The sequence below is a fragment of the Esox lucius genome, chromosome 7 (assembly GCF_011004845.1).
Source record: "Esox lucius isolate fEsoLuc1 chromosome 7, fEsoLuc1.pri, whole genome shotgun sequence".
Lineage (NCBI taxonomy): Eukaryota > Metazoa > Chordata > Actinopteri > Esociformes > Esocidae > Esox > Esox lucius.
In genome coordinates this window covers 7,830,652-7,854,750 of record NC_047575.1, presented here as the reverse complement: position 1 = coordinate 7,854,750, position 24,099 = coordinate 7,830,652, and the positions used below count along the sequence as shown (strand labels likewise).

At 42.5% G+C, this 24,099-nt stretch overlaps 2 protein-coding genes across 3 annotated transcripts; one reads left to right on the top strand and one right to left on the bottom strand.

The window, feature by feature from the left end:
- The first annotated feature begins 50 nt into the window (after positions 1-50).
- On the top strand, positions 51-10,261 carry ik (IK cytokine). Its single transcript, XM_010894688.5, has 19 exons — positions 51-267; positions 1,099-1,165; positions 1,399-1,497; positions 1,662-1,721; positions 1,848-2,015; positions 2,128-2,242; positions 2,967-3,037; positions 3,395-3,441; positions 3,527-3,690; positions 3,787-3,898; positions 4,124-4,172; positions 4,270-4,463; positions 4,598-4,679; positions 4,804-4,884; positions 5,127-5,184; positions 8,368-8,456; positions 8,633-8,741; positions 8,845-8,879; positions 9,981-10,261. The coding sequence occupies exons 1-19, from the start codon at positions 237-239 to the stop codon at positions 10,006-10,008; spliced, it is 1,659 nt and encodes a 552-aa protein (XP_010892990.1). The 5' UTR covers positions 51-236; the 3' UTR covers positions 10,009-10,261.
- Positions 10,262-10,326: 65 nt separating this feature from the next.
- Positions 10,327-23,789, bottom strand: LOC105024637 (arf-GAP with Rho-GAP domain, ANK repeat and PH domain-containing protein 1). Of its 2 annotated transcripts, none has more exons than XM_010894689.5 (24): positions 23,676-23,789; positions 21,822-21,933; positions 21,060-21,112; positions 20,266-20,617; positions 20,020-20,112; positions 19,416-19,547; positions 19,084-19,144; positions 18,841-18,961; positions 18,594-18,751; positions 18,372-18,478; positions 17,212-17,411; positions 17,020-17,105; positions 16,708-16,890; positions 16,373-16,547; positions 16,152-16,220; positions 15,701-15,824; positions 15,495-15,594; positions 14,144-14,339; positions 12,346-12,391; positions 12,067-12,242; positions 11,729-11,938; positions 11,324-11,429; positions 11,090-11,237; positions 10,327-10,983 (listed from the first exon to the last, which is right to left on the bottom strand). In XM_010894689.5, the coding sequence occupies exons 2-24, from the start codon at positions 21,923-21,925 to the stop codon at positions 10,933-10,935; spliced, it is 3,051 nt and encodes a 1,016-aa protein (XP_010892991.2). In that variant the 5' UTR covers positions 21,926-21,933; positions 23,676-23,789; the 3' UTR covers positions 10,327-10,932. The 2 variants fall into 2 exon arrangements, with proteins under 2 accessions (XP_010892991.2, XP_010892992.2); XM_010894690.5 differs by having other exon boundaries at positions 20,266-20,535; positions 23,676-23,788.
- Positions 23,790-24,099: the final 310 nt, after the last annotated feature.

Sequence of the window (24,099 nt, the reverse complement as noted above, 5' to 3'; positions counted from 1 at the left end):
CGGTGACGTAACGTTTGGGCCGCAAGGAAAATCAAGACCATACCTATCGAGAGAAGATAGGCAAAGATCGTGCACAATCGAGTGTAGGTTTAAAAGATGGTAGCGTTTCCATGTTGATAAACCGCTGCAGGTCAACATCAACAACGTAACTAGAAGTGATTATTCATATACGCTATTTATACTATTTGATCACAAACTCGGTGTTTACTTAAGTGTTAGACCAAAGTCTTTCAAAAATGCCCGAACGAGAACGAGGGGAGCGAGAGAGTAAGTTTATTTCATGTGGAATTTTTTTGAGCGAACACATTAGCTAGCTATTTGCTAATCTAAGTTCAACCAGAAAGCTAGCCATCTTCCGACCCGTCTTGCAAGTTTTAGCTATGTTGTTGGCATTGTGTATGGACGAATAAATACTCACCATGTAATTTTAATGTTCGATGCATATTTTAGAGTATTTTATTAACTCAAATATTTGCATGGTCAATGGATATTAGCGAGCAATTATCAATTTTAAGTCGATAATGAAGGTTGGTAGGTAGCTATGTTAGCAGGTAATTTACTGCAAGATAGCTAAAAACTGAACATTGACTTGCATCGATCAAAAAGAAAGGTTTATGTCAACTAAATTCTCCACCGTATTCCTAACTATTATTGTGCAGTGTATAGCTAGCTATTTTGTAACTAGACGTTTCTGAACAGTATGTCTGTGTTGTTTTTATTATTTTGTTGGCAGACAACAATCAAAACTATTTACAGTTTTATTCAGGTCCAGTATAAAGGAGAGTAGGTTTAACAGCATATTGAAAGCTTTTCAGAACAACATTTAGACTTGACAACTGCAGCCTCTATAGCCTCTCTTAGGCTTACTCTGTTGTGGGTCTGCTTAAGGGAGATGAACATGGACGGGGGGCATGTGGGTCAGAAATGTAGGATGAAGTCAGGAAGAACTGTGTGCTGGATAGCCTGCAAGGGGTTAACCCTGAAATGTACATTCTGAGTGAACCAAGAGTTGTAGAGTTTTACCACAGCTGTTAATACATTTGTCATTTCTTTCAACAATAGCGTCCGTAGGCATTAGTAACTTTCTTTATTTTACAGCGGAGTCTTTCTCTAACCCTCTGGCTCCGGATGGCCATGAGGTGGAGGATCACCGATCAGCTCTTCAGTGAGTGAAACCTTTGTTACATTTACATTGTACAATATTTCCGCAACACATGTGTTTGCCTGACCAGCCCCTAGTGGGCCTGACACCAATTAATTCCCTATTGTTAAATCCTAATATGAGAGACCATTTAAAAATTTTCTCATCTCACATTTTTAACAAGGATGGATAGCCTGAAAGTCCCCCGAGGCTACTCGAGTCTTATACAGCAATGCGCCTCTTTTTCTGTTCCCCAGGTCCAAGCTGACCAATGAGGACTTCCGTAAGCTGTTGATGACCCCACGGGCCACCCCTTCCTCAGCTCCCCCCTCCTCCAAATCGTCCAGACACCATGAGTGAGTAAAGGATGCATTCCATGGCCATCTGGGAATCAATTGGACCATGAATATATTATAGAAATGCCAGATGACCTGGGGTGTGCTGAAGATCAAGTACAGTTCTTTTTTTAATCAACCCACCCAGAATTGAGTTGTTTTCTTGTCATTCTTTCCCCCCTCAGAATGCCCCGAGACTACAATGAAGAGGATGACCCTGCAGCTCGTAGGCGGAAGAAGAAAAGGTGATTCCTTCACTACTAGAATAACTGTTTGTATCCATTCGATTCACCTCAGTGTTTGTACTAGTCACACTGTACAGCCGCTGGTTGCCGCTGTCTGACACTCACTCTTTGCCAACCCTCCGCCAGCTACTACGCCAAGCTGCGTCAGCAGGAAGTAGAGAGAGAGCGGGAGCTGGCCGAGAAGTACAGAGACCGCGCCCGCGAGCGCCGCGATGGTGTCAACAAGGACTACGAAGAGACAGAGCTCATCAGCACCACAGCCAATTACAGGGCAGTGGGACCCACAGCAGAGGCGTGAGTGTCCACCTCCTGACCGCCACAACCCGCGGAGCAGTGCACGAATGGGTACGTTATGTACGAGATGTGATTTGGTGATGTGATGTGCGTTGTCCTTCTGGGTCGACAGGGATAAATCGGCAGCTGAAAAGAGGCGGCAGCTTATCCAGGAGTCGAAGTTCTTGGGTGGTGACATGGAGCATACTCACTTGGTGAAAGGGTTGGATTTTGCCCTGCTGCAGAAGGTCAGTCAGCTTGCCACATCACAAAGTTTTATTATACAGAAGCTGTGGTGGGTGTCGGTCTAGTCATTTCGCTGCCCAAGGTATAACATGAGGACTCCCTGTTCACCCCATGAATTCCTGTGCTTTGTTCCTCTTACAGTCTCTTCAATGAGGGCTAGTGTTGAGGTGGAAAAGTTTGGAATTTAATAAGTGGTTGGTGTGTACAAATGAAAAGGAAAAGTTTGGAGACCAGTACAGAGAAATGTCGGGAGAATTGTCTTGATTTTACATGGCCAAGGTTCAATCTTATATTCTTCCCTGCGCCCAATGTGTTCACCCAGAAAGGAGGCTGCTTCTAGTGGTTTCCGCTATGTCCAAGGCCAGGTCTTTCACAAATTGGCCTTGCTCCGCCGACATTCCATCCATTACAATGTGTTTGGATACCGAGAAGGAAAAGACGTTGACAATGGAAGACATAGCTGTTGTTATTATACCAATACAAAGACACTTGAGCTCCGATTAATTCCTATGGATGTTCCCATTGGACACAGTCATTTGTCCCCCCTCCCTCTCTGAAAAGAATGAAAATACCAAGTAGGTCACCCCGTTTTATCACACCTGCACTGCCAGAAGTGAATGAAACGGTGCTCCGCTGTGCCACATAATGGAGGACCTGCAGCAGATTAGGGACAATGTTCACCTGGAAAATATAGTTGACGTGGATGTCACGTTCGTGTACTTGCAGGTACGCGCCGAGATCACCAGCAAGGAGAAGGAGGAAGAGGACATGATCGATAAAGTAACAAAGGAAGTCAAGTATGTACTTCCTTTACATTTACATTTTTAATAATCTGGCAGATGCTCAAATCCAGAGTGACTTTTAGGAGGAATTGGTGTTATGTGTCTAGCTTTTGACTGGTAGACCACTTGGCTATCTAAAGCCCCATGTTTCTCAAAGAGCAACGGTTCTTAACTCTGAGTGGACATGTGGTTGTTCTTTGCATTCACCTGGTTTCCCAGGTCTAAATCATTCTGATTAAAGGGCGGGACTACAAGCAGTACTCCCGGTCCCCAGGCAGAGTCGAGAACTGATGTCATAGCAAATTAGTTTTTCTGAACAAACTATCTGGTGTCCTCATTCTAAAGACCTTAACGTGTATCGCTTTCCCCCAGGAAAGAGATCGAACCCGAGGAGAAAATAGAGTTCCAGACACGTCTAGGTGAGTAACATCAGGTCCTGAAATCTGTGACCACCTAGAGGCTCTCTGGTGGCTTGACCAAGCTGACCGCGTCTCCGCCCCGCAGGGAGGAACATCTACAGGATCCTGTTCAAGGGCCGTCAGTTCGAGAGGAACGAGCTGTTCCTACCCGGCCGCATGGCCTACGTGGTGGACCTGGAGGACGAATACGCCGACACAGACATCCCCACCACTCTGATCCGCAGCAAGGCCGACTGCCCCACCATGGAGGTCAGAGGGCACCGCCAATAAATGATGTAATGTATAATGATTGCCAGAGTCATTACAGTCATTGTTTAAAGAGGCATGTGTGACTTCTCTTTTTAGGCTCAGACAACTCTCACCACCAATGACATTGTCATCAGTAAGCTGACCCAGATCTTGTCCTACTTGCGACAAGGGACCCGCAACAAGAAGATGAAAAAGAAGGACAAAGGAGGTTGGCGTTCTTACATTGTTCTCCTGCCCCTTTTTTCATAAAATGTCATTGTATAATTTTTAATAGAGGCTTTTGTCAAGAGCAAATTAATTCTATTTATTTTAAATCATTTTATTTTTTCGCCATTGTGTAAGATCTTCCCCTGCACTCTAACCACTCTACCTTCTGTCACTTATCTGTTTATATCCATTTTGTGAATTAATTTTGTCCCGTTTCATCTAACAGGAGTGAAAATCGATGAGAAGAAAGTTCCCGGACCAGAGGCAGACGTGAGGTCGGTGTGGTGTGGCCTTTCTGAATCTGTTTACCGATCATGGGTCTCATTGGTCCTTCTCATGGTGCTGAAACCACTCCTTTCTCCGTCTGTACAGCATCTTTGATGACATCGGAGACTATGCACCATCCACCTCCAAGGCCATCCGCGACAAGGAGAAGGAACGTTTCCGGGAGAAGGAGAGAGAGAGGGAGCGAGAGAGGGAGAGGGACAAGGAGGAGGAGAAGAGACGCCACAGCTACTTTGAGAAACCCAAACCAGATGACGATGAGGCCTTGGAGATCGAAACCGGTAATTCATCCGCCACCAGCCAAGAGAAACAGAACAGCAGCCAGAACATATGGACATTCTTTTACTTTGCAAATGTCATAACCGGTTCCCGTTCAACCCTAGAACACATGATCACCTCTGGCTTGTCCATACAGGTCCATCGTCAGTGAAAGACCAGATCAAGCTGATCAATGAGAAGTTCGCCGGAGCTGCCGTCCCCCAGTGGCCTGGAGAAACATATCCTTTATGTACTTATCCCTGAAAGTGCAGATGCCTGTTTTTCACTAATACGTAACGCCAGTAAAGTCCTGATTTTTGTAACGGGGGGTGGTTTGTCGTCTTCTCCTTAACTGCGAGCCACTGCTGGGTCTCGTGGGGAGAAGAAGCACCTCGGGGACTTCTTTGGCATGTCCAACAGCTATGCGGAGTGCTACCCAGCCACGTGAGTTCTTCAATTCTCTGTTTATGGACTTCTTAGGTGGTTGATCATCCACAAAGATGAAATATGACCTAATATTTCTAATTCCTTTTTCCCATTACCACCACCATGGAGATATTTTATGCTGTTGCGCTGCTTTTACCACACATGCCCAGATTTATGAGTCATTTCTAAGCGCTTAGATGGACCTTGTTACGTATGCCGTAGGTGCCCCTGTTGAGTATTCTTTTTGTCTGTCTGCTCAGTATGGATGACTTGGCCGTGGACAGCGACGAAGAGGTGGACTACAGCAAGATGGACCAGGTTGGTGAATTCCCCTCCCCGCAAACTCTCCTGCCTTTTGCCAGCTTTTCTTTCTTTCTTTCCTTACTTTTACATTTTCTTATAATCTTCTTTAAATCTTTTACCTTTTTGTTTTATTTTAGTTCTATATTTGTTTTAGTCATATATGCTAATGCTAACATAGCACAACAGGCTAACCTAAGGCTAGAGAGCTCTAAAGTTTTCCCTATACTTGATAGAACGCAGTCAAAACTGGTGAAGAGGTCAGAGCAATTTCAGAGCGAACGGCTGAATGAGACTAAACAGCTTGAAATACGTGAGAGTGAACAATTAATTGACTCTGTAGCTACTCTAGGGGTTGAGCTACCAAATTCTAACGGACAGGCACAGATTGGTATACAAGGGATTACTTCCAATCTAGACCACTCTGTCACGGACCTGGCTGACACTCTCCCCTGGACATGTACAAATGCCACTGGATTAACCGCAGAGGCTTTCAAACCAGCCTTCCTCAATGACACATCTTACTGGCACAGTACAGGGGCTAGACCGAAGGCATCAACTCCAGCATGGACTTGGTCTGACGTTGTGCGTCACAAAGGCAAATCCAGCAAGAAATCAAATAGGAGAGCACCAACCCTCAATCCACCACCTGAACTCACACTGCAAAACATGTACAAACCACTGACTCGGAACGAAATGTGTGTGAATGAACCTAGGGCAGTTAACCACAACACCAGCATTAGGGCTAACCAAAATCCAAGAAATAGCCCTAAAACCACTGATAGGACGAGGGAAAGACTCCACATTTGATAAGCAAGATACTACCTTGATTGGTGATAACACAGCCAAGCATATCAGAATGGCAAAGACCAAAAACCTAACCATGGCTGACACATGGGTCAGAGAGCTAACAGAAATGTTGCCAGTTATTCTCTCAACACATCCAAGCAACATGCAGATTATTATCCACACTGGATCTTTTGACATACTTCAAAGGAAAACTGGCTCTGAGATCCTGAAAAAAGATTTTTCTGTGCTACTGGAGAAAATAAACAACTTTCAACATCATGTTTTCATCTCAGGCCCCATTCCAACCTTGGGGAAAGGAATTGAATCTTTTAGTAGACTACTTGGGCTGAATACGTAGCTGGCATCGGCATGCATCAAACATGTGATAAGGTTTATAGACAATTTCAATATTTTCTGGAACTGTAAAGACCGCTTTAGACCCGATGGGGTTAATCCAAACATCATGGGATTCTGGCTGCTTGGTGCCAACATACGTCACGCTCTTGGAATGCCATTTCCAAACAAGATAAGCATGAAGGACAGTACTCATAGGCAGAGTATCCACCCCCTGTCTCCTGACCCTCTGATTAAATCACCCAATGCTTCCAGAAGTTGTACTTGTCCCAAACGGGTGCAAAACAACTCGCCCCCCCCCCCTCCCTCCACCACACTCACCCTCTCCATGTTTCTCACTGAAACGTGGCTAACAGAAGATTGTAGTGCTGAATTCTTAACGAGACAGCACCAGAAAAATGTGGCTATATGAATGTGTCAAAATGGTAGGAAAGGAGGAGGAGTGGCTGCCCTATTCAAAGATACATTCCATTGCAAAGAAAATTAGCTAGGTAATTTTATTTATTTTGAATACCTCTGTTTTACATTGAAGGGTACCCCAAAATTTTGCTTTTAACCATTTACAGACCTCCACAATATTCTGCAAATGTTATTGATGATTTTGCTGAACTACTCTGTTATATCAGTTGATTATAACTTGTTTATTATGACAGGGGATTTTAACATCCACATAGATAATAGTACAGACAATAATGGTAGCTTCAACAATGAGTTACGCAGGGCCAGACAGCAACTTATCAGCAATTTATCGGGAATGACCAACAAGAATATCAACAATACCTGCACTCTATTTGTCCTGGTAGACAAGATTACAAACCCAATAACGCAGATGGCATCAGAACTCATGTCCGCTGTGAAATGTGATGAATGTGTGTGTTTCTTTAGTGAAAATGTTTTACGTATTAGACGGCCCATCAGAACGACACAGTCTAACAGGGACTCTGTACCGTCACCACGAACACCAAGACATAACTTGGTTGTGTCGCATTTTAATACAATTGATGAAAAATCCCTACAAGAAACAGTTCGACATCTTAAAGCTTCCACATGTTGTCTCGACACTGCCATCATACTTAATTATTATACATTTTTTACTATATAACAATGGACCTACAGCAAATAGTTAATAGTTCTCTGCAATCAGGCATTTTCCCAACATCTCTAAAAACAGCTGTGCATAATCTTGGTGTTCCTCACATTTAACAATCATTAAAGAGGTCACCAAAACAGCATTCGATCATCTAAAAAATATAGCCAGAATCAAAGGCTTGGTGTCCCAAAAAGACCAAGAGAAGCTCATCCATGCTTTTATCTCTAGTAGGGTTGACTACTGTAATGGCCTCTTAACTGGACTCCCCAAAAAGACTGTAAAACAGCCGCAGCTCATTCAGAATGCTGCTGCTAGAATGTTAACCAGGACCAAGAGAACAGAGCACATCACTCCGGTTCTTAAATCTTTGGACTGGCATCCAGTCAGTTACAGAATCGATTTTAAAGTTGTGCTTTTAGTTTATAAATCTCTGAATGGTGTAGGACCCAAATACATTTCTGATGTTTGAAAAATATAAACCGAGCAGGGCTCTTCGGTCCATGAACACAGGTCAGCTAGTACAGGCCAGAGTCCAAACTAAACATGGAGAAGCTGCATTTAGCACTTATGCTGATCACAACTGGAATAAACTACCTGAAGATCTTAGATGTGCCCCAAACATATCCATTTTTAAATCCAGGTTAAAAACACTTTTCTTCTCACATTCCTATGACTGAGCACTTCAGCTTAACAACACTGTTTAGCCTTATAGCTTCCTATGTTTTTATCTCATTTTTAATCTTTCTGTTTTCTTATTGAATTTAATGTTTTCATTTATTTTGATTTCATTTGAGTATTTTTTTTTTGTTATTGTATTTTTACATTTTGTATTTTTCTTTGTAAAGCACATTGAATTGCGTTGATGTATGAATTGTGCTAAATAAATAAACTTGCTTGCTTCAGTGAACTGTTCCCTTCAAAGGACAGTGGTGGTTGATGTGCTTTTTGACCTGTTTTGCCATCTGTAGGGCAACAAGAAGGGTCCTCTGGGTCGCTGGGACTTTGACACGCAGGACGAGTACAGCGAGTACATGAACAACAAGGAGGCCCTGCCCAAGTATGTCACCTTGGTGCACTTCAAACAACAATGAATCTGCTGAAATCCCCATTCTCCACATAAATGTCCTCACGGCAAACGTAGCAATGTCATCGGATTCCTTTCCGTTTCCAAGAAACTCTTTAAATTCTGGCCTTTTAAAAGAAATTGCTGACGAAATCATTTGTCTCCTTCAGGGCTGCATTCCAGTATGGCATCAAGATGTCTGAGGGGAGGAAGACTCGCCGCTTCAAGGAGACCAATGAGAAGGCAGAGCTGGACAGGCAGTGGAAGAAGATCAGCGCTGTAAGTGGACAGTTTTACGGTGCACTTAGAAATACTGTGGCCGCGTTGTCATGGACGCTACCCTGACATGCATCTTCTGAATCATGCGTTTCATCCCTCACAGATCATCGAGAAGAGGAAGAAGGCTGAGGCCGACGGGTGAGTATACTTTTAGTCGATTTGTAAACCAGTGTGCCAGGCTGAACAGAGAAACAAGACTAAAGATTATGACGTGAAGATTGTCTTAGTCCTTTAGGCGGTTCAGCATATGCTATTTGCGTCTAGACAATATCATGGGGAGAGGGAGAAAGAGGAGTGAAATAGAAGATTGAGGATGAGGGCAGTGGAGGTTTTCAGTTCAAACCCACTATTAAAAAGTCCCTCAGGATGTGTTTTTTTATTATTATTGATTTTATTTTGCGTTATATATGATGACAGGAATTACAGACTGTCTGTAGTATGAATAAGTGAATTCGGTATCGTAGTGGTGTCAGGTTAGTACATTTTATGTGGGTTTATTTTAGGTGAGGCATGAATAGATATAGATCAGCTACATTACAGTGGGTACTGCCAACAAAACACCACAGAATATTGTGTTAGTAGCTCATAGACCAGGGTTATCCAACTCTTACCCTATAAGGGCCGGAGCTTGCTGGTTTTCTGTTCTACTTCATCATTAATTTCACCCACCTAATGTCCAAGGTCTAAATTCCCTGAGTGTGGGGATGCAGTGAAATTAAGTGTAACTGGCTTTTCGATCCAGAGTTGAATACCCAGGTCATAGACTGTCAGAGATGCTAACTGCACATCCGTGACCTATTTTCTGCTCATACACATTTGACTGGCTTCTCTCATCTTTCCAGAAATGCATCAAGCAAGATGCTGTTTGTTTTATCGTCGACCATTAATGGCAGATCAATTGTGTTGATAAATGTACTGTAGGCTAAATGATCACACACAGAGGAATGACGAAGTACACTCGCTGAAATGTCAGACATATATTTGTTTTTCACTGTTGACAGATAAAGGCCACCTAATTTAACAAACTGAGAACACCTTGCAATTATTTCTGTAGTTAAGATCAACACATGCAGTTTCCAGTATCACAAGGTTATGACTCCCCTATATGTATTATACCATTAAATGGCTTGTCCGGTGTGGCAAAACAGATGGGAATGATTTCTCTTACTTAAAGAGTGGAAATGTGATGTTTGCACTTCGCCATGCTAATGCCAACATCAAATTTTATTTTTATTTCAGGGAGAAACCAAAGAGGCCGAAGTATTGATGTCCTTGCCCCTACGTCTTTTGGAACAACGTGAAAAATCTTGCAATATATGTATGCTAGGAATCCTGTTTGTATTTTATAGAAAACTATATTGTGTATTGTTTTGATTACTTTTTATCTTTCTGTTTGGAAGTCTAACCGTCAATGAGAATTAGAGCACACGGTTTTTGCAGCTTTTACAGAAACTCCTTCAAAAACAGATCAATGTCTTTATTGGGTAATATCAAATAAATAATAGGGGGAAAAAAACAGGTTTCGGGGTTTGTCAAAGTTTATTCAAGAGATGTATCAATACTAACCAACATACTTAGGATACATTTTACAGAGAGCAGGGGATTACAAAGGGTTTTTACAGTGGGCTGGATTTAAACCCATGCTGTAGCAATACATGTGAGCAGGTGGCAGTGACATAGGTCATACCCAAGACCACAAAACATACAAGAACGGTTTGTTATTAGTTTGATTTTACAGTGTTGAAAATAGAATAAACGTTTTTGTTCGTGTTGGCAAGACCCCCCCTCCCCCCATATGTGTCCAAGGACCTATTTTCTCCTTTGTACTGCAAATGACCAATTAGCCGTTATGTATTGCTATTACACAGCAACCACAATTTAGCCCACAGCCACAAAAGGACCCCACATGAGCAAGAGAAAAGGCAGCCCTGTCCGACACCCACCCCAGCGTCCAGCCTGGGACAGGCTAAGCCGATTTCTACTTAACCCACGGACAGTGTTGGTATGCCAGAACCAAGACTCGAACACATGGCTGCACTAAAACAACTATATTGCAAGGCCTTGATTTAGACCTCTGTGCCACTCAGGCAGAAGACATTTATCCCACAATAATTACCATGTGAAAAGAAAATAGCCTAATACATATTTGTAATCCAAGCTTTCTTTGATAGCAGAAGGCAAATATATTTTCCTACAATATTGTAATCAGTTCGTCGACCTTGTTAGACTCGTCTTCTTGGCCCTGCAGATTAGACAGCATTAGGTTCACAGAAGGTTAATGTTGTCCAAACATTTTGCTGCTACACAATCCCCAAATCAATGAGAAACCAATGTTCAAAGTGCCTTACCAGGAAGATGATTGTATGGTGGATGATGAGCTCTCTGGTGAGGCGCACCATGTTGGGGTTCATGGCGAGCTCCTGGAACAGTGTGGGGACAAACACAAGCGCCAGGTTCTGGGCCGTCATGCGGTTCTCAGAACTGTACAGCTGAACTCTAGGAGGGAAGGAGAACGGAAGTTACGCAGGATCACAGTGGCTTTGGTTTGCTACATGCAGCACTCGGTCCAGTGTTTCTCTTACATGTAGAAGTGTCCACAGAGGGCGTGCAATGTGATTCTGTTGTCAGGAGGCAGCTTCTTCAGAAGTTGGCGGTACGTAGCCAATCGGATGGTCTCATCTTTGTGAGCTGCGTCGACAGGCAATGAAGGACAACCCTGTTAATCGGCGTCGAATGAAACATTTCGCAAGAGGGGTAGGCAACCCTGGAGTGTGGATACACTTGGTTTGCATCCTCTCTACATGTGGTATTTTGGGCCTCCAGGACTAAAGTTGCCTGTCCCTGCCTTAATGCAAATTGTCTAAAAGATGGGATTTAACATTGGTTTGTTCATCTAGATTTATTTGTTAACTCCGCGATGGGCCTTAACTGTGCAAATGTCCGTCATTATCAAACTGGAAAAACTGGGGTTGTTGGAGATACAGTACCTGCCGCCTCCACCCATAATTTCTTGTGATCCTCCGGGATGAGCAACACCTGCTTGCGGACATATTGCTTTAGGGCCCCTGCGATGTCCAGGAGACCCTGTTCATCCGTCTCCAGGTGGGCAGTTTTAGGTGAAGTGCTGAGGGCCTCGACAAGAAGGTTGATCTTGGTGGCCAACCCACAGCGCCGGTACAGCCCTTCCACCTTCAACCCTGGGAGAAGGGAGGGACGTGGGTATAAAACCTCTGTGCAGCTGCCAACACTATCCCTGTCGACCAGCAGCCCTCCAGACCAGTACAATGCTTGACATGGTCTATGGCGGATTGTCGCTTGCACCCACCGTATTGCGTAATGTGGGAGATGCACCTCTCGATGAGGGGGGGCACCGTACCGGCGGAGGAGGCGGGCAGCTGGTACAAGGACGGACGCGGCTGCCTCTTCGTGACCGTCGCCCGTTTCAGTAGAGTGTGCCAGGTCTGACAGCTGTGGTTTTGTTCAAACTGCAAGGACATGGTTCTAGTGGGGGAAGGAGAGGAGAGGCACAAAGGCACAGTAGATTAACACACTGGGGAACGGCTTTAATGATACGCCCATGCTAAGGTGTTCTTGTGGTACCGACCTCTCTCCAGCGGTCAGCTCTATGGTGTTCTCTGAGGAATCTATCTCTGTGGAGAATAACACAGATAATTAGATGAGTGCAAGATACAGTTTTGACTCCAAACCTGTACTTGGAGAGCTAATACAGCACACCTGATTCTAATATGAAACACTAAATACAGCACACCTGATTCTAATATGAAACACTAAATACAGCACACCTGATTCTAATATAAAACACTAAATACAGCACACCTGATTCTAATATAAAACACTAAATACAGCACACCTGATTCTATTGTAAAACACTAAATAGAGCACACCTGATTCTAATATGAAACACTAAATACAGCACACCTGATTCTAATATGAAACACTAAATACAGCACACCTGATTCTAATATGAAACACTAAATACAGCACACCTGATTCTAATATGAAACACTAAATACAGCACACCTGATTCTAATATGAAACACTAAATACAGCACACCTGATTCTATTGTAAAACACCAAAATACAGCACACATGATTCTAATATGAAACACTAAATACAGCACACCTGATTCTATTGTAAAACACTAAATACAGCACACCTGATTCTAATATGAAACACTAAATACAGCACACCTGATTCTAATATGAAACACTAAATACAGCACACCTGATTCTATTGTAAAACACTAAATACAGCACACCTGATTCTATTGTAAAACACTAAATAGAGCACACCTGATTCTAATATGAAACACTAAATACAGCACACCTGATTCTAATATGAAACACTAAATACAGCACACCTGATTCTAATATGAAACACTAAATACAGAACACCTGATTCTAATATGAAACACTAAATGCAGCACACCTGATTCTAATATGAAACACTAAATACAGCACACCTGATTCTATTGTAAAACACCAAAATACAGCACAGATGATTCTAATATGAAACACTAAATACAGCACACCTGATTCTATTGTAAAACACTAAATACAGCACACCTGATTCTAATATGAAACACTAAATACAGCACACCTGATTCTATTGTAAAACACTAAATAGAGCACACCTGATTCTAATATAAAACACTAAATACAGCACACCTGATTCTATTGTAAAACACTAAATAGAGCACACCTGATTCTAATATGAAATACTAAATACAGCACACCTGATTCTAATATGAAACACTAAATACAGCACACCTGATTCTAATATGAAACACTAAATACAGCACACCTGATTCTAATATGAAACACTAAATACAGCACACCTGATTCTATTGTAAAACACTAAATATAGCACACCTGATTCTAATATAAAACACTAAATACAGCACACCTGATTCTATTGTAAAACACTAAATAGAGCACACCTGATTCTAATATGAAACACTAAATACAGCACACCTGATTCTAATATGAAACACTAAATACAGCACACCTGATTCTAATATGAAACACTAAATACAGCACAGCTGATTCTAATATGAAACACTAAATACAGCACACCTGATTCTAATATGAAACACTAAATACAGCACACCTGATTCTAATATGAAACACTAAATACAGCACACCTGATTCTAATATGAAACACTAAATACAGCACACCTGATTCTAATGTGAAACACTAAATACAGCACACCTGAGTCTAATATGAAACACTAAATCACATTAACTGGGGTTCACTCTTCAGGAACTGCGATATGCAGACCTGAAATTGACCGCCCTGCTACCTGATGATGGAACGTCTGCTCATCACCACGAGTCGGTCGTGTAAACAGGTGGTCTGGAGGGAATGCGTAGCGACTCACTGTACTGGCTGTCAGGAGTTAACGTTAGCCTCTCTTTCTGCCGTTGGTGGTCAGTAGGATAGATGAGGACTTGTCCTCCACGGAGCACGGCCCAGACCTCGGCATGCTGCAGGCCTTCTCCCTCCCGCAGCGACACCCGGGACACAGCAAACACCCCATCCAGGTCCTCTTCATCCAAAGGCCCAGGTAACACCACCTGAGGGAAGGAGTTAGGCTCTTCCTTATGATACATGTTTTTTCTGACATCTTTATGCCTTATTGGAGTACAGAGTTTTAGTCGGAGAGCAGTGGACTGTATCAGCAGTACTTGTGCGTCAGACAACACTAGGCCACTGAGTTAACTGTTTAAATCTAATTCAGATGTACTGCACTTATTGACTCCATACAGCAATGCCAGTTCCATTGCATTTTTCCCATATAATCAGGGAATTATTTCGACCTGGGACTCGATGTGTGTGCAATAACTGATGAGGTACAACAGAAAACCATTAAATCCAATAATAGGGCGGCCCAAACCAGCCACTGGAGAGTGTAGAAATTATAATTAATCAAGGGATAGTTGCCTCCCATTTATGTTAATTGAAGTATAATTTAGTATAATCATTATGCACATACTAAGGTCACCCATGTGAAAAGAGTGTGTTATTGATCAAGCTCCTATATTACATGTGTTATTACATGTGTATTCATGGGACAAAATAGTGAGGGCAGTTGTTTTTGGATGTTAGATGTCTGCTCAGATGGGATCTGGCCAGTTCACAGCCAAGGACATTGGAATGGGGTCTGGGAGGTGGCAAGCTTCTCCAACTTAGACTGTTTCCTTACCTACACCAATAGTCAAAAGCAACTGTAGGGAAGAAATTGCTCAAGGACATCTGTTGTCATGGCTCATATCTGTCTCTTCATATCTCATATTAAAGGATTGGCCAGATTGGGTCGAGAGGAGGAGAGAATTTGAGCCAATATTACCCTTTGTATTATGGAAGGGAATCAGAGTTTACTTGCGCTACGATCAAGATATGGTGACAGGTTAACTCTCCAAATGCATGTGTTTAATAAACTTCGATGATTAACTGTTGCTACAGGTATTCAAACTCAATTTATTTACAGGATTTTTGTGTTCCTTAGCAAGAGCAACCATCCTGTAGGTTCTCTTCAACCCTAATCTAGCACAGCTGATTCTAATCATTAGCTGGATGAAAAGCTGTATCGGATAAACCAGTGTTGGAGTTTAACCCTCTATGATTGGAGCACTCTAGGAACAAGGCAGGGAACTCAGGTTTTAGTACACAGAAGACAGTGAAGCTGGCTAAAATATCTACTGTAATTGGTTGAGCTGTTAATGGGCTACCTTGAGAATATGGAGCAGGTGAATGAATAGAACCGTTTCGGCATCAGCGTTGCACACCAACTGCTCCGTCAGAGTCACCATCTCGAAGGCGTAAGTTGTTCTGTGGGAGGAAATCAACATTCGCCCTTGTAGCTTACTGCAACCAGCAGTCATGAAGACGGGTATGGCATTTCAGCCACAACGTTAACACTGTGAGGTTGCAATACCCTTCGGAGCGATCAAAGATGGAGATGACCTCCCTGAGGTCCAGAACATCACAGGCAGCCGAGTCATTCTCCAGGGAGAACAGGAAGCGGTCCTCCTCCAACTTGCCATGAAACTCTTCCTCTCCTGCCACACACACAAACAGATGTTTTTCAATTGGACACCATCAATTAGGAATAGCCTACAATAGGTAAAGACTTAGGCTATTGTGCTGGGCCTATATTTTAGCTGATAGGGGCACGTTGAGTGATTGGCCCTCATAGCAAACAGGCTTGGTAGAAATGGCTTATCCAGTACGAGTTGGAAGCAAACTAGTGTGGCGCAATATCTCATAGCAAAGTTAAGCATTTCCGAACTTTGGTTCCCACTTTTGCTGACCTCACTGAATATGAACATGACCACATTGTTGTACGGGCACCAATTTTCTCAATGGATCCCAGCGGTTAAGTGTACCTGCAGCTGAAAGGAGGTCAGAGGTGGAGGAGGCTCTGCTGGGCTTCTGATGAGCGTGGGCCGGGGATTCTGAAAAGGTGAAAAATAAACAGCAGAACCAGTGATGAACAATGTTGACATTCTGACTAACTGAAAAGGAGAGGCCGAGACTTCTCCAAGACCCAAAACGACCCTAGTCGGCCCCGGTTGGGCCTTAAAGACGGGATCTCTGCCGTCCTTACCCGTGTACTCGTTGTGCCTGAGGAGCTCCGTCTGCATGGCCTGTCCAGCCTGCTCGGCCAGGGCAATTGGTGAGGGACCCTTGGGGTCCAAAGTGTTGCACAGGACCCGCGCCCCCGAGCACAGCAGGGACATAGTCTCTGGGACATTTGGGCTACACACAACCTCACACAGTCTCTGGAGGACACAAATGATGAGGAGGGGTTAAAAAAAAAACTTTTCATACCACTGTTTTCCTCAGACTCCGGGAGGGTCATTTGGCGAGGGATCTGAACATAAACTTGAGTAAGTGCCTCCTGGTGGCTGAGAACTGTATTGTAGGCGGGGCCTGGCTGACCTGGTTGAGAAGTCTCTGGCTGGAGGCTAGTGGATGTGCCCGTCTGTATCGGCCCTTGACGTACTTTGCCCTAATGAAGTCCCCCCTCTGATCCACAGAGGCGTCCGGAAGTATCTGCTCTGCCCCCGGCAGGTTGTAACCCCACACTTGATTGGCCGCTTTGTTCCCATATCGGACAAAGAGCTATGAAGGGAAGAGAGACTATCAGAAGGCAGTATCGGGAGTTGTACTGCTTCACACCAGGTTTTTTTACACATTCGTATCTGGACAGATAACTAATCTTTTGCACTATAAAAGGACACGTTGTCTCACCTGAATCAGAGGTTCCGTCCACACTTTACTGTCCAGCTTCAGGCTTCTCACCTTGGACACATTGATTCCCAAAGACCGATGCTGACCTTTAGAGGAATAACCAGGAAAGTAGCATGAGACACATGGAGCGACATTCACTATCTGTACACATCCCTGGCTTACTTGTTAAGCCTCACCGCCCTCCCAGCTCACCTGCACAGGCTTCACAGATGACCACCAGCAGGTTGACCGAGGCCCACTCAGGGTTGGCGCAGCCACAGTCAGCACATACTTTGTTCCAGGGACTGGCCCAGAGTCGCTGGGCAACCTCGCTGCATGACAAGGCACTGAGGATCACCTGGGTCAGGCTCGCTAGCCACAAACCTAGCTCCCGCGATGATTCTACTGAGAAACTGGAGATACAGATTGTCCAGTTAGGACAAACATTATGTGCCTTCAGGAAAATAGTTCAATTTACTTTCTCCACATTTTGTTGTGTTATAGACTTAGTTTATAATTTCTGACATTTACTGATATGCCATCAATCTTCACACAATAGCCCATAATTACCAAGAGAAAAAACAAATTATCTGAAATGTTTTTATTGAAAATAAATAAACTAAATATCTTGAAATATATAAGTATTTAGATTCATTACTTTGTAGAATTGCCTTTGGCAGCAATAACAGTTTTGAGTATAATTCCATCAGCTTTGCACACCTGGATTTGGGAGGTTTCTCAAATTCATTCTTGTAGAACCTCTCATGCTCTGTCAGATTTAATGGGGAGTGTCGATGTACTGCTATCTTCAGGTCTCCTCACAGAAATATTTGGAAGCTCTGTGACCAATGCCCACCATACCCAAGGGCCCTTTTCGCTCAGTTAAGTAGTTTGGCTGGATAGCAAGCTCTAGGAGGGTCTTGGTGGTTTTCAAAATGATGCAGCCCACTCTGCTCTTGGGGGGGGGGGGGAACTCCCCCAGAAATGTATGCCTCAACACAATTCTCATAGTTCCTTGGACTTGTCGCCTTGGTTTATGATCTGACAGGCACAGTAAAGTCTGGGACCTTATACAGAGACAGGCGTGTTCCTTAATAAATCGTGTACAATCAATTGAATTTGCCACATGTGGACACTTATCAAGTTCTACTGATATTTCTGAGCACAATTTGGATTGTCATAGCAAAGGATCAGAATATTCATGAAGCATTTCAGTTTATCGTCTTGAAGAAACGGGCAGAAATGTCTAAAAACCAGTCATTATGGGGCTATGAGTGTCAAAGAAAATAAATGTAATACATTCTAAAATAAGTCAAGGGGTCTGAATACTTTCCGATGTCAATGCAAGTGCGAGGGATGAGATGCTCACTGACTTGAACGTTTTGTACGGTGTGATGAGGCTGAAGTTATGGCGGCCGGTCTGCTTCACTGACGCCACGTTCATGGACACACAGGTTGTCCCGATCCCCAACTCAAAGTTCTGCGTGGCACAAAGAGCAAAAGCTGAGCGACACAACCCCCACCTGAAGACGCCACCGTGAACCGTCACGAGAATCGCAGGACGATAGAGTGGTTGCTGAACCCTGTTCCCTTACCTCTTTACCAGAGTAAATCCACAGGTTGTGTCCACATATGGCAGCGTACACTCGGCTACGGGGGTCCTTCATGACCAGGGCCCCGTGCTGCGGAGGAGGAGCTGGGGGGTCCAGGCCACGAGAGGCCAAGAGGGAAGTCACCCAGCCCTCCTGCACCGCTGGGAACACGGAGAGAGAGAGGATGGGGTGGTGAGGGCAGGAAAACGGTTGGAGCCAAAAGGAGTGTTCATATCCATTAGCGTCTCACCTTCGCTGTGTGCCATGAACTCAAAGTGCTTCTTGCGGAAGTAAACAGAAAAGCGGCCTTTGTCCTGCTTTCGGACCTCGGTGATGCTTGACACATGGAATACCATGTCTGTTAACTTGTCCTGCAGCAGGGAATCGGAGAGAATAGTAAGAGATGGAGGACCCAGGCATAAACTGGGCGTGATATAAATAGGTCTGTTGAAAACTCAATGGACAATGGTGGCGGAGCTGGGGTTTCACTCACTGTGCGTTTCTTCCACAGGGATACCAACTGTCCATCCAGGGTAGCCCAAAGAACATTGTGCCTTCAGGAAAAAAAACATTAAAAGTTTCATTTTTTGCTAAAAGTAATCTTAATTTTCCAATAATATTGCATTAAGGTACACTTAATTGAATTACATTTTTTATAGATGCAGTGAGTTGATTTTCATTCTTTTTCTATTTACTTTGCTTTTGGTTTTTGAGGTTCAGTCTGTGTGCATTTAGTTTTACAGTTTTAAAATTGGAATTTTGTTTATCATTGTTGTAAACATCATATTATTAAATCTGGTGTTGTTTTGTTGAATTGTACAGTACCTTCTTCCCTTCCATACATCCAGCCAGCTTGATCGGGACACCACACTCTCCCTACGAGAAGTGTCTGCCGCCTTGGCTCCGCCGCCGCTTCCTGGTCCCTGCTTTTTCCTGCTCACGCGGATGGTGGCGGCTCTGTAGGCAAAGGGAGAGGTCATTGAAAAAGAGACATACCAATGACACGTTTCATTTACTGTCAGCTATCTTGATAGAAACAGGTGTAGTAAATCTCAGAAGGATAGAAGTTTCACTACAGAACACTTCTAACTTTTCCACAGAGTCCTGCTATGCGGGTGACAGCAGTCTTAGTGAGAAGGAAAAAAGAAGCAATTATATAGGTACATCATGTAATATAGTGATCTGAATAAATCAACAAATGGGTTTGTGGAGTTTACAAAAGGGTAGACAAACAAGTCTACCCTGCTTAAAGTCAAATAACCATTGTTCCATGTTGGATCTGGCTCCACCCAAATAATAATTTCAATGGGTTTTCAAATCCACCACACCATTGGAACCACAAAACTGGGCAGAACATTAAAAGCAACTTGAACTCCCCACAAACGGCCCCTTCTCCGCCGGTGTGTTGTGAGACAGTGCCACATCGTACCGTGGAGTCTTCAGTTTGAAGGGCCGGGTCTGCAAAACCATGTGTTCCACGCGAGGCACAGGGGGTTGTCCATTGGCCACAACACCAACCACACTGGTGCCGAGGCATAGAAGAATGAAACAAGACCATATCAACATCTCTAATGTCATGTTGTCTGTGGCTTTAACACTGTTACATGTAATTACATATCCATTGAGTCTGATATTCTGCTTTACTATTGGCCATAGCCTGTTAACTGATACTCACTCATTCATGAGACAAGCTTTCTTAACTTCTGCAATTAGTTCATCGTCATCATTGGACGATTCAGAGCCAAGTTCTTTCGTCCAGTCAGGTAATACTAAAAGGGAGGAGTCATGATCTGAAGCTGGACTGCTTGGAGGGGAGGATGACGAGGCAGATCTGTCAAGGAATCTATCTGAATCACTACAGTCCATTTCTGGGCAAGACGGGATCAGTCCAGAATCAGACGTGGAGAGTGAGACGTTGGGCTGGATATGATTCTGGTCAGCTTGGCTGGGGATGGCAGTGCTGAATGAAGGATTATTTAACCTAACGGCAGAGTTGACTACAGTTTCTAACATCATATCATTTGTACCTGTGAATGAAAGATAAAATGATGCATGTTAAACGGTGCCTTGTTATTTCATGAGAAATTAAAGCAAAGCATGTTTTAGTATCAAAACCTGTTTTTCTCGTCCAGCTATTGTGACTCTGCACAAAAGCTATTATTATCTTTAGGAATGTTTTACTGGAGATCTAACAGGACACAGGAACACATTAACACGGATGCAGAATGTTTTTAAGAGAGAAGCGGGAGGGGTGTTTATGACTTGACAGGAACAAATCAGACACAAGATTGTGAATCGCTGAAAGAAAAGCAATCTGACACACTTTGTTGGAGTCAATTGAACATGACCTGTCATTACACAGGTGCAGTTCTCACGAAACATATCTTGTTTTGTAGGGAATGTACCTTGTCAAAATCTTTATCACTGATCAAATATGTAACTGTTGTCACGTAAACCACCAGGACCTACCTTTGTTATGAATTCCTGTACTTGATGCTGGACTGGCTGTATATATCAAATCCCTAGATAATGTATTGAAAAACAAAGAATAAATCATTTGATGAACAGTGTTGAACTAGTAATTACAGTTACTAGTTACAGTTCCCATAAAGTAACTAGTTACGTTACTTGTTGTAGAAAGTAACAAGTTAAGTTAATAAGCCGTTACTTGAAGATCAGCCCTTTGATTCTATATTCACATGTTGGTCAGTTATGCCCAGAAGGCACAGATTTAATGGGGCATCGTATAATTACGTAGTTAGGTATTGCGTAGTCAGTGGCACTCACCAACATATACAATTATCAATCATCAATCATTATTGAGCAAGAGTGACCAATCCTATTATCTCAAGTAATCAGATACCATAATGACAAAGATTATTTGCGTTCTGTTCTTTAATCAAGAATCTCTTAAATTTATAAATGATTTTGTATTGCAAGTGCCTCCACATTTTCAGGCCAGGCTTATTATACAGCCTGTTGTTGCCACTTGTACTAGAGAAAAGTAATGCAACGTAAAGCTTTGTAGGTTGTAACACGTTTTTTATTTTGAAAAAAAGGGATTACTTAAATTAAATAATAAACGTGTTAAGTTTCTTGTTACCTTTAAAAAAGTAGTCTGACTACTTGGTAACACATTACCCCAACACTGGTGATGACAAAATCACAATAAGAATATCAGACATTTAGTAAAACAAGTGGTCATGAAAACAAGTGGTAAAGATAACTCACCTGTCCACAGAGTTCTGGCTCTGTAAACTCCCAGCAGCCCGCTTATAGCGTGCTCGAGGTTTAGGTACTGGTATAGGCATGTCTGGACCAAGAGGACCAGACATCTGTTTCACTGTAGGCGTAATGCAGGCAACATTAGCGATTTGGCAGCAACAATCAGACTTCCGGTTTTCGGATTTTGCCTTCAAAACGAAAGTCTGCAGTAAAACGCTTATATGTATGATATTAAATCATTATATTTTGCAGCTACAATAGAAATGACATAATGACTCATAATTTGACTAAACACATTTTGACTAAACAAACTCGCACTATATATAAATTACATTGTGCCACAGTATATTAACTGCAGTAGAAATGTTTTGATTTTCATATACAGTATTATTTACATTGTGGTCAATGGTATGGGGGAGTAAAACGCCAGCAACACTTGCATTTACATGGTGCCCCATGATTTGACCTTTTATTTTGACTCTGCACACTCTCCTGAGTATTTACAATACATTTGCTGCTTCAAATTGAATAGTATTTGCACTATAATGCATGTATAGAGTAGAATATTGTTTTAATGAATAAAGTTTGTGACACATTTCTACCAAATCTTCTTTTGAAATATTCCAAATGTTGGTGACCCAGAATTGCTTTTTAAATGTTGTTCACAAGTCAACCTAGTCTCAGAAGGATTACGCAGACTATTTTACGTACATTTTAGCCAGGGGGTTTCGTAAGATATATTACGTTCAGTAAAATAACGTTAGAAAACCCCAGAAAACCATGTTTCAAACCAGCGACCTTCCGCACCCCAGACAGGTGCGCTACCAACTGCTCCAATGAGGAACCTGTAACTAGCTATGGCGAGTGGTGGTGTCAACAACATAAATATGTTTGAAGTGATTTTCTTTGTAATCCTAACCCAAACCTTGACCCTGACCTTAACCCGATTGCTGTGATATCTAACCTTAACCCTAACCTTAACCCCAGTGCTGTGATGCCTAACGTTAACCTAACTTTAACGATAAAATGCATTTGTAACATATTCTAGCGACCTTGGTGTTGCTGTTACTCATCCTAAATCTACATATCCAGTGTGGGGCAATGGGTAGGGTGACTATCACAGTGACTGCCCTACACATCCAAATTCCACCAGGTTGGAAACACAGGTCAAACTTTTTGTAAAAAAATCATCATTATTTATATGTTTTCATAGCATTTGTAAATATCATACATTTGTCTGGTGTTCATATGCTATTTTACGTTTCAATAGTGCTCGTAACATTTGATACGTTGTAATACCGTTCGTAAGATATGTTACGTTTGAATAATTTCGTTATGTATCATACGTTTTGGTGGCACACTGTAATGTAACCTGACGTAACGTCACATATCATACGAAATCGGGTGCCATGGATTTTCGTTAAATAGTCTACATAGTGTCCTGAGACCACGTTGCACAAGTAGACATAGGTTAATATTAAATGATCTTTATTGCGCTAATAAATCAAACATATTTCTCTATTAACCTTTGATCTCTGTTGGCATGCACATATTGTTTCAGTATGAACATAAATGGAAATGCGGAAATAGTTACTTCATGTGGAATAGACACACAACACCTAGGCATTTCCTAGGGTTACTTCTTGTACATGTTGTTCAAAAAAAATGCTACGGTCGCCGCAACATTCCCGATTAGTTTACAAATCACAGCTGAATTCACGTTCATAGTTCATACATTCATAGGTATGTAATGAACTAGAGGCAACTATCAGAATAACGACCGCAAAGTGTTAAAAAATAACAATATGTAGAAACTTATTCGACAAATTCAGGCAATTCAGGGGGTATTTCAACACTTACCTTGTAGCAACTCTTCTTCTCCTCAAATGCGACGTTCAAACAACAATAACAGTTTACTGTTAAGGCAATAGCCTCCCAATACTGAATAGTCCGTCACCGATGACGGAGTTGAGGTGATACCGGACAGAACAAATCCGTCACACCTGTTTTACCAGTTCGACGGATGTGTTAGCTGGGGCATAGGTAGACTTGAACGTTCAGAATGTCAAAATACACACAAACAAAAACGAATCTTTGTTCGGATAACAAGTATTATTCACTGTTCATTTTTGTATCCTAATTTAAATAAATGACATTCCTTTATCCTACTCTTAATATTCTTGAATGTACTGGAATATACTTCTATTATTTATCACTAATCATACAAGTACATTTTAAGAAAACAACCACATCTGTTCATTACATTGTCCTGATTTCAGTTCAG

What these genes read in the sequence shown, in the direction of transcription:
- LOC105024637 (XM_010894689.5), bottom strand. Translation starts at nt 21,925, where the DNA reads ATGTCTGGTCCTCTTGGTCCAGACATGCCTATACCAGTACCTAAACCT. An exon ending in GATGTATGGAAGGGAAGAAG is followed by an intron (nt 19,145 to 19,415) that starts GTACTGTACAAT and finishes TTTTTCCTGAAG; the next exon opens with GCACAATGTTCTTTGGGCTA. An exon ending in GGACGGAACCTCTGATTCAG is followed by an intron (nt 16,891 to 17,019) that starts GTGAGACAACGT and finishes TTCCCTTCATAG; the next exon opens with CTCTTTGTCCGATATGGGAA.
- ik (XM_010894688.5), top strand. Translation starts at nt 237, where the DNA reads ATGCCCGAACGAGAACGAGGGGAGCGAGAGA. An exon ending in CGTAGGCGGAAGAAGAAAAG is followed by an intron (nt 1,722 to 1,847) that starts GTGATTCCTTCA and finishes ACCCTCCGCCAG; the next exon opens with CTACTACGCCAAGCTGCGTC. An exon ending in CCCCAGTGGCCTGGAGAAAC is followed by an intron (nt 4,680 to 4,803) that starts ATATCCTTTATG and finishes ACTGCGAGCCAC; the next exon opens with TGCTGGGTCTCGTGGGGAGA.